We start from the raw sequence: 13,263 nt of genomic DNA on the forward strand, positions 1-13,263 counted from the left end.
ATGTGACATGTAATGTTCGTTTTTTTTCACACTTTAGGGACAAAGGAAAACCGGCCCAGGGTCATCGCTTCTGGACAAGTCACTCATGTACAGCGTCATGGGACGGGACGTTAGCGCCGAAGTGGCCAATGGCGTGCAGAGAGTCAGGCAGCTGAAGAGGACGAAGCTTCCGGAGCAGATATTGTTCACCTTAAAGGCAAGTCATTTCTGGCTTTTGAAGTGAACAGATATTATAGAGAACAAGTTTCGATTACTCTGTCTTGTTCATCTTTATTTTATCTACCTTGCATTGCGCCATGACATATAAGTATTGCTACAAGGAAAGAGGAGCACTTTTGCACATGAGCAGTCTCCTTAAGGCACCTTTCACACACTGTTGAATGAAAACAAACCTTCACTTTTCGAGTCGGCAACGAATCGACTGTTGTAGCAGCTGAAGAAGGTATAATTAATACGCAGCGAATCATGAGCAAATTACCTTGTGTCGGTTCCTGAGATTTCATTATAACTACACTACTATACACATTATAACTACACTATATACACGCCTATGCTGGCTGTTTTCATTTGGAAAATACTGAATTTTTATACTAGAAACCTATCACATCCATGCGCCTGGATTTTCGCACATGTACTATACGTGGAGGGGGCAATACTTTCCCGGAAATAAATTGGCATTGAAGTAAATAATTAACAAAAGCACGTTAATAACGTTTTTCATTATTGACTTTAGGGCAGTTTATATGGGAAGTTGTAGTCTGTGACTTTACGAATCTTCCACGTAATTTCAGGTTTTTGTCATCTAACTTGACGGGCGATATTGAAACTGACCGCAGTCGGCACGTAGGAAACGCGCAATGTCTCGCAAGATCGGACGTCTTCGTAATAAGAAAGTAACAATCAAGAATCGAATGGAGGCCCGCGAGACTATCATGTTTTATCGATCTTCTCTGCTGTCTCTAAAATATTGCAGCCAGAACCGTTCTCTTATTTTCTTTAGGTAGGTATATGCTTCAGTTCAGTGATCGATGGAAGATTGAAGCCGTCGCTCCATTAACGCAAGGCAGGGATAGCGGTTAGCGGTTAGCGAAGAAAAGCAGAGGTTAACCAGCACAATGCTATTATATTTATAAGCATTCGTTACTTCAAGCCTGCTATCTTGCTTGCTATATTCTTGAAGCCTTCTATTTTTCTGTTTCTCTCACTCTGTCTCTTCTCAGATTCTATCTGACTCCTTGCCACCCAAGAAGTCGTACCCTATGAAAATCGCGTCTGGATCAGCGCAATTCAGTGAAATACGATGTTCCGCAGAAGAGATCTTGCTTCGCTAACGCCGTTATATGTGACATCGTATAGCGCAGCCTCCAAAACGCGCCTTAAAGGTCTTGGCGTGCGCTTCGTGTGTACTTAATTCATGAAGGGGTCCTGAGAATCCTGTTGCGGCCCTGAATAACTGATTGTTCTAACTAGGGACGCTGCAAATTAGGACTGAAGCAATATTAAAACCTGCGCCTTAGTCCCTTTTACCCGTGCGCCTTAGTCCCTTTTACCCGCAAGCCCATGATCTGGTATCCCGTTTCCATCGACAACGTGAGGCTTTCGTATACGAGACGTCACCGATTCTTGGGCGTCATTATCGACAGAGATCTTTCATGGAGTGCTCACATCTCGCACTTGAAGAAGAGGCTCACCTCTATCACACACGTAATGAGATTTCTCGCTGGGAAAACGTGGGGCACATCAGTGTCATCTATGCTTCAGCTGTACAGAGCGCTCTTCTTGGGATATTTGCGGTATAGCACGCCCGTGCTTTCCAACGCCGGAAAAACTAACACCCGGGTCCTGCAAAGCATTCAAGGCCAAGTACTGCGCACATGCTTGGGGCTACCTCGGTGTGCTAACACAGTAGCAACGATTGCTATTGCTAAAGACCACCCGATCACAACATATATAACTGTCGACACACTCCGGGCACATATCCGCTACGTATCCAGAGTGCATGACCACCACCTCGCTAGCTTGCCACTAGAAAGACCAAAGGCAGCGTTTTCCAAGGTTGTTGCTGCTAACCAGCATTCCATCTCGTGGAGATTCTCGCCCGCAACAATACCACTATCTCCGGAGTGGTGCATGAAACGGCCCACTGTGCACCTTGAAGTGCCGGGGATATCTAAAAAGGCAAGCCTGTCATCTGCAGCCCTCAAGCAGATCTCACTGGACCTTTTGCATTTGTCGTATGCTAACCGAATACATATTTACACAGACGGTTCGGTCTCGGGAAGTTCGACAGGTGCATTTGTGATACCATCTCGATCAATCACCGTCAAGTTCAAGACATCACACGTCACGACATCTACGGGCTCCGAGCTCGCCGCTCTTCGAGCCGCTATGGAGTTTGTTATGCAAGAATCCCCTAGTAGATGGGCCATATTCTGCGACTCCAAGGCAGCCCTTCAATGCGTGCGAAGTCTACGACGTGGAAACTACCACCAGTTGGTGTCTGATATCAATGCAATTTGTCATCGCGCCGCTAATCAAGGACACGACATTGTTTTACAATGGCTGCCGGGTCACTGTGGCATCAGTGGTAACCACCTCGCTGACGACGCTGCCCGATGTGCCCACGATGGAGCGCCCACACTGTTCATACCCTTGTCGAGAGTAGATGCAGCTAGAGAACTTCGTCGCATCGCGCATAATACCACGCTTGCGCACTGGAATTCTCCGCTTAACTCCAATCCTCGCCCTAAGAACCTTGAATCATTACTCTAGCTACAACTGCCATCCAAGATTTCTCGACGTGACGCTACAATGCTGTGCCGGTTGTGGATCGGTGTAGCGTTTACTAACTCATTCAGCCATCGCATTGGCATGGCCGATTCATCCATGTGCGAAAGCTGCAATTGTATAGAGACTACTGAACATCTCTTGTGCCACTGCGCCCAATTTGATGAAGATCGCCGGACTCTCCAGTGTGCCTTGGATAGACTGGATGACCGTCCCTTTAATGAAGCAAAGATCTTAGGAGCCTGGTCGCGCAGCATATCAGCCCAGAAAGCCACACGAGCCCTACTGCGGTACTTGAAAAGAACCCTATTGAGCGACCGCCTGTGAAACTCGGCACTGTGTGTGTGATGTGACATGTGTCTATCCTTCTCTCTCTCTCTTTTACTCCCCTATTCCCCCTCCCCATGTGTAGGGTAGCAAACTGGACGCATTGTCTAGTTAACCTCCCTGCCTTTCCTACATTCCTTCTCTCTCTCTCTCTCTCTCTGCGTCAATCTAATGTATGCTTAACTTTATAATAGAACCTGCTTGGTAAAATGAGTAAATAAGAGTATCAATACAGGAAAGACAACATGGCGGGCTTTAAGGTTTCGATTGTGTGCGAAGAATTTCAACAAAGCGATAGTACAACATATAAAATGATAACCAGACCATACAAGCATGCATCATACCATTGTTAGGCAGTATTTACCTGAAACATGTGTTACAGCGCTCACTTTGTTGGCTCAAGAGCCGATGATCAAAGAAATTTAAACTGTCATATCGCTAGGGAAGTCACGTGGCCTAATACAAAAAACGCATACAATATTAAAGTGTGCCATATACTTTTCTTATTTCTTATTTTTCGATTAACGAAATTTGTGACTTTTCTTTGCCGATAATTCTTTTTTGTGAAACCGCGCTGGATTTTATCTCGCAGATGATGTTTGCTCGCTCGAAAGAGTACGATAAGGCTGCTGCTAAAGCTGCTGAACTCAGGCTCTCCGATGACGGAATGATCACTGCTGAACAGCTGTACGAATACATTGGTCGCAGCTTGCATCACATGAGAGAGGTATGAATGCTACGTAGCTTGAATGGTTGAACTTTGCTTGCTTCGCCTTATCTCGAGACCCTCATGATACCACATTTTTTGCTTCGCCCACGAGGAAATGTGGGCTAGAAAACGTTCTCAGATAATTTCCTACGTTTTGTTTGCCTAAAATGATCAATACTGTTTCACCAGCACGACATTCAATATAAAAATGGGGTCTTCACCCAGCGCCATGAATAGTTGATGGATGCACACAACGGAAATGCTCCTGATGCACTTCTGTGATATCGGTCAGTTCCGTGATATCGGAGTAACCTGTTTTCACGAAACGTGTTATGCTGTGTACCTTACTACTAGGACGTGAATAATGTCGTGTACAGTCAAGATGTTCGTTGTATCAGGGAGATCTTTGGGAATGCTATAATCTTGAGATTTTGAGAAACAAAATTACTGTTGAAACTATTGTGCTAAAATTGATTAGCTTTATCTTAATAGAGAATCCTTTTAAAGACCATGAAGGAAAGTTCGAGGAATGCAATGTTTGTAGGAATCGTCATGGAGCCAATATTTTTAAAAACCTTCAAAATAGTGTGCGAGATAGAAGCGCGTCGTTGATTTGAAATGCACTTTTGTCACCACTTATGAGCATAATAGTTGCTTCAGTAATTTGCATTTTCGGCAGAAATACCGTACATGAGGAAGCTATGTTTAGCAGGCACGTCGAAAGGGATATGTAATTATGTCTGCAGCGAATTCATTCTTTACCTTACATTTTATTGGTATTGCACCTGCTACTCTAATGTTAATTCCCGATGCTAGAGTATACCTCCTCTTCATAATACGATAATTATAGCCTACAGAGGAATACACATTATCTTGTAGCGCGGTGCATAAGTAAGGCCAGCGTCCGCACCAGCAGAAATCTAGTAAGTCCACAGAAATCGAATCCATTTGGTCAATCCTCTCGGCTTCTACAGTAAAAATAGCCTAGCTGAAATATTTGTTTAAACTTGTGCAACAACAACAAAAAATGTAATCTTGAAGGAGCCAATTGCTTATTGTTGCGGCGCCCCGTTACGCTTTGTCCGACAACGCCTGTGAGGTCGTTTCCAAACAAATAAATAAATAAGTAAATAAGTAAATAAATAAATTTGAGCAGCAGTTGATGCCATTTAAGAAATTAAATAATTATTTAGAAGAATTGTCGCACAGATCTCTTGTTGACGTGACATTGATTATTCGCTTTTCAGTGCGTAGTGTGTAGGGGTCAGTTTTCCCAGCCTGAACCAGCAATCATATATAGCACGAACACTACGTCTAAACGCCGCATTATTCTGTATCGAATGAAGTGTTATAGCGAACTAAGGTTTTTGCAATATCAATAAAACACACGAGGGCTATACGACAGTCTGGGCAGTTGGCCCAGAAATAACGATTAACTCAAGCTGCACGCCGTAATGGTACTCTTATCGCCGAGCTTCCTTCTTACTTGGGCTGGTAATTTTCTACGAACCTTCGAAAAAGCCTTTTGTGACGTTATCTAAGAAATTTTTCAGTCATGTGTAATCCGGAATGAAAAATTTTTATTGATAGGTTCGGTTACTGAAAGCTGCCATGTTGCTACCACAAGATAGTAGGTATTGGTAGAATGTTCTTATTACAACGTCTATGTTTTGTTGCAGCCCGCCGTTCTCTTAATAAAGGGATTTGCGACGTCATCGATGTACAATCTCATCATCTTACAGGTACTAGCTACTGCCAGCGGAGGTTAGTGAACTTCAAAGTGTTTTGTTGTACACTGTATTACATGCTCCTCATTTTGTATTATTATTATTACCATTACTATTACAACTACGTGTTTTTGCTCTTTTTATTTCTGAAAACTGTCTGTATTGTATTGCTTATTTTTATTGTTTTTTTTGCGTGCGCCAGCACAAAGACCTTACGCTTGTTCCTGGGCACGTTAAATAAATGATTGATTGATTGATTGATTATTATTATTATTATTATTATTATTATTATTATTATTATTATTATTATTATTATTATTATTATTAGTAGTAGTAGTAGTAGTATTGGTCGACTGCTATATAGGGTGTATGAATTCCTTCACTACTAATTAAAACATCAGCCACGTCATATGACGAAGGAAACAATAAATGTGGTCACAAATGTGTTTATGCCATAGTTCAACCTGCTGATGGATCGTCCTTAGGAGTTTGCCCAGCGTGACTGCATTCAAAATATAAGCGTAGCCACCAGCAACTAGTCGGACATACTTGCACTTTTCAGGAACCATAAATGTCTTGCCACATTTTGTCAATGTGACGTTACGCGAAGTAACAACGTTCACACTGTTCGCAGAACTGAACAACGAAGTCTTCAGCGAGCTGTCAAAGATTCTTCTAGGAGGAGACGTCGAAAGTGCTGGTGTTCCTCGAATGGTTCAGGTAAGCAACGCAATGGCACATTGACTCGCATGTCCACAATGTTCGGGCGCTGACTGCAAGCAATTTAGAGTTTCTTTTTGAAAAGCACTATGATTTACCCTACTGGCTAAAATATTAAGTAATTACGGTGTAACTAATTCGCATAACTGCTTATAAATGGCTAAAATAGCATGAAGTATTCACTCAGTGAATGCAATTGATGTAACAGGCTGAAAATTTAAAGAAAATATGTGACACCACCGACAGCGCCAACCTAGATTTGATAAGACAGTAGTCGTGAGCAGGCATAAGTCTGCAGTCACCAGATTAATACTTGAAGTTGAACAAATATATTATTTCGGCGACGCATGTGTCGGCGAAACCTTGCTCTATTTGATTCCAAAAGAACTGAATTTTCTTCGCGCTATGTTCTAAGGCTTGTCATTCAGCTGCCTGTGCCCTCTCCACATGTGTTTTTCGGTGGTAAAGAATGTTTCGCCTCGTTATAGCTCTTGATTTGATGTAGTACGAAATGGTTTACGTGGCCGCCGCGCGCAAAACAAGTTCATTTGTCGGCTTGGTGAAGGTTATGAATATATTGTTGTAAGTAGCGCCAGTGTGTGTGCGTATGTGTGTGTGTGTGTGTGTGTGTGTGTGTGTGTGTGTGTGTGTGTGTGTGTGTGCGTGCGTGCGTGCGTGCGTGCGTGTTGGCGCGTTCATCACGTTGTCCCTATCATATCTCGCGCTCTCCCACTAAACGTATGACAAACCAGCAAGCCCACAATCCACTCTCGTCACCACCAGAGCTGGAGACCTTTATGACTGAGGAATGTGGATAGTTCTTCCACTTGCTCATTTCCTGCGCCGTTCTCCTATACCAATCGTATAGTGTTTCCTGTGGGAATAAGCAAAGATAAATACAGGCGCTAGTGTTCAGGAAATGCAGCTGTAGCAATTCGACCAGCACAGAAATTAAGGGGGAGGCCACAAATGTTAGTAAGGTTTCTGTTTCCGGCTGCGAAGGGCGATTTTACTAGTTAGGTGGTGTGCTTTTTTTCTCAGGCTTCACGTTCCTAAACTTAAAAGCCCTTAAAGCCTTCTAAAAAACGACAAAACAATTGGGCTGTACGACACAGCCCACTCTAGTTGCGACACTTCTAGTTATTACAGTGCCAGTTGCAATTGCGTATTACCAGCATTAAACATTTCGTGGGGCCACGAGACCCATTAAGCGAAGGAGTGCCAGCGAATTCGCGTTTCTGCTGTAGACGGCCGCCCGCTGTTACGAGCGGGTATTTGGCTCCATCCCACCGCTGCCACCAGTTGTTACGAGCTGGGTCGTTGTCCGATGTGGACCCAGGGGGTAGCGTGGAGCTGAGTGGCAGGTGTCGTACCGCAGGCCCAGGGACGTCCGGAACAGCAGGAAGCCGAGGCAGAGAGACCGACGTTGAGGAAACTTAACAGAGGTTTATTTACAACATCATAGAGAACAGGATCGTCAGAACGACATCTAGTCCGATCGATCCGTCCCGAGCAGACGCTCTGCTGCTCCTTAAATACTCTTCAATACAAAGACAGGGAAACTCCTTATGCGGCAAACGTCCAATCACAAACGTGCATGCCTTTGGAGCTGCACAACTATAGCTCCTTATGCGGCAAATGTCCAATCACAAACGTGCATGCCTTTGGAGCTGCATAACTATAGCTCCTTATGCGGCAAATGTCCAATCACAAACGTGCATGCCCTTGGAGGGTCCGTCTCTTCGGCACATAGGTCACCGCCCCCAGGATGGCACTCCCGAGACCACTGTCCTCTCACTCTTCACGTCCGACCAGTTCGGAAGGGGGGGGGGAGACAATGCCACCTCGGGGAACTGGTAATCCTTTTACGAGCAAAGGCACCAGCCTTAGCCAAAAGCACACTCGATGCAAATACGCGACCCACGGAGGGGTCCCGCGCGTAACAGCCAGCTCCCCACCGAAGCGCTCAGTTCAGGGAAAGACAGCAGGTGTAGGTGTCTAATCCGTTCTCCGAACTGGGGGGGGGGGGGGGGGGGGGGGAGTCCAAGAAGCAGGAAAACTCGTTTGGAGACAGCTGGCCCAGGACCCTCGCATTTGCTTTGTAACACCGCCCGTTCCTCCGGCGTGAGCGACCTCCGAGGGTGAAGTTCTACCTCGGACTCATGGCCTTTCGACGCAATCTCTGGTTTTGCACGGTCCCGCTTTCTCTATCAGTATTCGCGTTGCTGCTGTCGACGCCTCTTTACTTCGTTAGCTGTTTTCTTCGGCGAGAACGCACTACGCCGCCTTGGCGACCTTGCGCGTCTACTTTTTTTTTTTTCTGTGTGAGCCCACTGCGCCACTGGCACCATATAGGCTGTTTCTTTGTTTCTTTTCCCGTCTGCGTGAGCGCGCTCCGCCAGCTGCGCCGTTTCAACTTGTCTACATTTTCTGACGATTTTTTATACATAGAGACGCGAGCCGGTCGGAATCCCGCCTTTGGGAACGGATGAGCTAGAGTTCGACAACTTCGTTGTAAAAAAAAAAGGAGAGAGCTTTAGTAAAAGTCACGTGACATGTTCGAATAATGACGTGACACTAGTGACCGGACATCACGTGACACTAGTCACGTGACGTAACGACACCACAGATGCAGATGGCGTGCAGCTGCATCTGCAAGCCATCTGCATCAGCGGTGACGTTAGGGTGTAGATTTTGCAGATTGCAGACTGACTTACATTGATGACTTGCAGATGTCACGTGACTTTACCCCAAGTGAAATCTGAAAGTCAAAATCACGTAACACGAGTCACGCGATATGTAGCTGCCAAAATCAACTAACACTAGTTCACTGACTCGTTGCCGCCTAAATCATTTAACACCAGTCACGTCACTAAAATCGCGTAACACTAGTTGCGTGACATGTTCCCGCCAAAATCACGTAACACTAGTCGCGTGACATGTTGCCGCCAAGATCATGCAACACTAGTCAGGTTACATTTTGTCGCCATAATCACGTGACACTGGCCACGTGATATGTACCCGCCAAAATCACGCAACACTGCTCACGAAACGTAAAATCACGCAACACCAGTCACGTGACATGTTCCCGCTAAAAATCACGTAACATTAATCATATGAATAGCTTCGCTGTTGGTTCCAGCCATGCACCAATAGTGCAAGCTGCTCACATTTTTTTTTAGTACCTGAATCCGACAATTCCATTTTTCAGCTTATCAAAGTGATTTTCAATGCTAGCGAGCATGAAGCGACCGCACCGCATAACGAATTATCATTTTGGTCAATGGTCCAATGCTTCATTACACACTGCCAGAAATATTTAAGCGAACTGCGGAATCACGTGGCAGAGCTCGGACCGGTTGGTCGGGCTCCATTTATTGCGCAAATATTTCCAATCCAAAGGAGCCTGCGCTTCTTGTTTTTAACACGAAAGTGCTTTATGCCGGGGTCCACCAAGTGCTTCTGTTACGGATACGACGTTGATAAAATGTACGGCAACGAGTGAGAAAGATAAAACCAAGAGAAAGATGCGCCGCTGGGAATCGAAGCCATGACCTTGCGGCCACGACGGTAAGATCCCGACGCTCAACCGACTAAGCTAGCATGGAAGATGCTCGACACTTCACGAACGCGCCTTATATCTTTCATACATTCTCTCTCGCATGGTGCTCTCTGTTGGAGGTGCAGGTAGGCGGGGCAGAGCCGTGCGGTGTCGCCGTCTGTGAGAGGTGAAAAGGAGTAATGCGTCACGATCAACACTTCCTACCGCTTACTCCGAGATTGCACGGGATATCGGAGGTCATGGTTAAAGCGTCTCGATACCAGCGAGGAACACGGGCCGAGCTGGCGTCGCCAAGGCACCCTAGACGCAGTTACGTTCTTTGCCTTTCGCTTCGTGTTAGCGTGCGCCGGCTCATCGGAGTAGTGCAGCTCCCACATGCACCAACGGGATTTCTCCGCCGCCCACTGCTTCGATTGCGGGAGCATCGAGTAACAAAGCTGCTACAATATGCGTTCCACATATGACACGTTTACGACGGGCCATTGCCGTGGCTTAGTACAGCGAGACAGAGGCCAGCGGGACGCACGCGTTTGCGGCTCAAGCTACAAACCTCTGTTTTTTTTATGTAGCGGCCGTGCCTCTGCCTACCTTGTTGCTGAAGCGCAGTGTGGTAGTGTATGCATAAGCACAGGCGTCGGTTACCTATTACAAAAGAACGCACACCATGCCGTTTCTCTCCTTAATTGGCGGCGTTTTCAAAAAGTGCATATTGGGTACCAGTGTTCATTATGAGCTTGTTGATGTCATTTTTACGCGGGATTCACGCTTCGCTGTGTCCAAATATTTGTTCACAACTTCAGCTACCACAACGGTTTAATCATGACCATGGGCGTTAGTCGCCGCGATAGACGCATACCACTTGGCGTCAGCATGGGTGCATCCACGTCAAACGGTACTATAGCTGCGAAACACGAATAGACATTGTACAAGATATCATATATTACTACACAATAAGCACTACTTCTGTGTACACAAGTTTCACTTTCGTATTATACCGATTCCTATGACGGAAGGATCAGCCATGTTTTTTGGAAGGTTAAACGATCGGACTCTGTAAGAGCTACAATTTCAGCAAACAAGCGCGCAACAACAACTAATTCACGCAAGCAGTTCACGCGTGAATACCAGGATGAATATACAAGTCCCGAGCGCACTGCTTAGAGGTAGTGTAAATACGGAGGCTGGTCTCGGCCGCTGCGCGCGACGCTGCCGCGGACGGCAAGGAGACTGGCTATAACTTATACGTCACGAAAGGTGGGCGGCGCTGGGACGAGGCGAGCGGCAATATAAAATAATCTCCAAACTCTCCCGAAGGATATATATGACTCTGGTGCGTCTCTACAACTAGCGCCACCTAGAGGTAAAGCGCAGAAAGAGAAAGCGTCATGAAAGAGGCGCTTGTGAGCGAAGGACAACAACGCGGGTAGGTGGAGAAAAGGTTGGCATACTAATTACATAAACTACCGAGTGTCTGTCTCCACAAAAAACGAGGAACACACATCACTCAATGGTTCTCAACATTTCTTTTCCCAGTGCTGGCGTCAACGGATAGAGAGACAACCACTTTTAAGCGCAAGCGTAAATGCCCCATTTATCATGTCGCCGCGGTTAAATGTGTCAAATTCATCCTACAATTTCAACAACCTTCTATGCTTAAATCGATGGCAAGCAATGAAATCACCCTTTTGCCTAACGATGATTTGCGAAAATGAAGGTGCAAGGTTGTTTTGCTTTACCCAAATAGTCTTTTAGATTGCGTAAACACCGTTTAGGAGCTACGAGAGCTATGATATATCGAAACACCTGTGGCCCATGCAACAGAATGTCAGCTGATAATTAGGACTCGCTGATTAAAAAGGCGTTAGATATTATGCCAGTTTAAATTATTGGACCTGTCTCTTTTAGGGCTATCTACAAGCACACCATAAATTTACGCGTATTCTATGAACGTTTATCGTTCAATAATCTGGAACAGGAAAATCCTCACCGGCACTGCAAATCTGCGCAAGATGCCATGGCTATATATACCAGATGGTCAGTGTAAGGCAGCGTAGTGCGAGCGAGCGCTCCGTACATGAGGTATTTTATAATGCGCTATGTTGTGTTCGTGGTTGGGCGCGTACGTGCGCCTTCTACGCTGATTTCATCTGTAATTAGATGTTCCCTGGCTAGTAGCCTTTATTTTTCACTGTTTTTCAGTGATAAGGTTGTTTAGACGATTGGAAACACGCTGTGATATGGGTGTTTTGATTCGTGAAAATGCCTTTTAACTAGGGTGTTAGTGTGTTATAGACACGGTAAAAACCTTTTCAGGGTGCAAACTGGTTTATTTTGTGGTTAACGTACAAAGACTTTCTATAGGCAATCAGGCCATGCACAAGGGACTAACTCAACTTAGCTAGCGCATCGGCCGCTTTCACTAACTGAAAAATCTCTATAGCATCTTTATGAAACTGCTTTCCAAATATAATGTGTGTTGTTGCTGTATTGACTTCAGAGTGGTATTATCAGAAGGCGACACGCACCAGCAAATAGGCGTGTCACACGTGCAGCCCAACTTTTGGAATATTAATCCTGCTCAACCAGCATTTAGTTGCTTTTGCAGGTTGGCTCTTTATAGCTGCAGTGTTACCGTAGCAACTGTGTGTTCAGTAAGTTCAATCTCCATTTACGCGGCATCCTCTAAATTTCAGGAACTGGGCAGCATGCTGAGAGACTCCCCGGAGAAGGAGCGCTTCCTCAATATGAGCACGGAGGTGAGTACCGTGAAGGACAGTTTGTTCACGTTTCCATTAAGGAGAGGCGCGGCAACGACTCTTCCGCAATGAACTCATTTCAGCCTGCTATCACAAGATGCGTATGCTTCTTGCTAGAACTGTGATACGGGCCTGTCTATGTGTTATTGCGCTGCGCTTCATTTCAAGGGAAGCATCGGTGCGTAGGGTTAATGCTGTACTGCAGTGTCGATAATAAAAGACAGGGCGTGCAAACACGGACACAAGAGAGAAGTAAAGACATGACAAACGCTGACGAACCCCACTTAAAAAGGGGCACAGTGGCGGGAAAGAATGTGTACATGCAAGACAACATATCTGCGCATGCCCTCTATCAATCCTATCAATCGGCACGAGTGGGGGTTTACGTGAGACATAACTGTTCAGGCATTTGATTTATACTTTATGCAAGTTAATACACGGTTGGCTGCAGTATCGGTTTTGACATTGAACTCGAACCGGAAAATGGGTCTCTAGTTTTGATGAATGCTTTTACCGGATGCGGTGGTAATGCAGTTGCCACGGTAAAATGAAAATCGCACGAGGAACCCCACAGTTAAGAACATTCGTATTTCTGAACAGCTAAATAGCACAAACTTCAGGGACGAAATACAGGAGAATGCGACACACACAAGCGCTAACTTCCAACTGAATTTT

General features: G+C 45.5%; 1 protein-coding gene across 1 annotated transcript in view; it reads left to right on the top strand.

The window, feature by feature from the left end:
- Positions 1–13,263, top strand: part of LOC119386796 (putative phosphoenolpyruvate synthase) — a 122,378-nt gene that overhangs the window by 77,534 nt on the left and 31,581 nt on the right. The window contains exons 26-30 of the mRNA XM_049414040.1: positions 38–196; positions 3,707–3,841; positions 5,503–5,587; positions 6,185–6,270; positions 12,526–12,588. Of these exons, the coding sequence (XP_049269997.1) occupies positions 38–196; positions 3,707–3,841; positions 5,503–5,587; positions 6,185–6,270; positions 12,526–12,588 (528 nt within the window). The remainder of the gene's footprint in view (positions 1–37; positions 197–3,706; positions 3,842–5,502; positions 5,588–6,184; positions 6,271–12,525; positions 12,589–13,263) is intronic.

This window comes from Rhipicephalus sanguineus, chromosome 3, assembly GCF_013339695.2.
Source record: "Rhipicephalus sanguineus isolate Rsan-2018 chromosome 3, BIME_Rsan_1.4, whole genome shotgun sequence".
Taxonomy (NCBI): domain Eukaryota; kingdom Metazoa; phylum Arthropoda; class Arachnida; order Ixodida; family Ixodidae; genus Rhipicephalus; species Rhipicephalus sanguineus.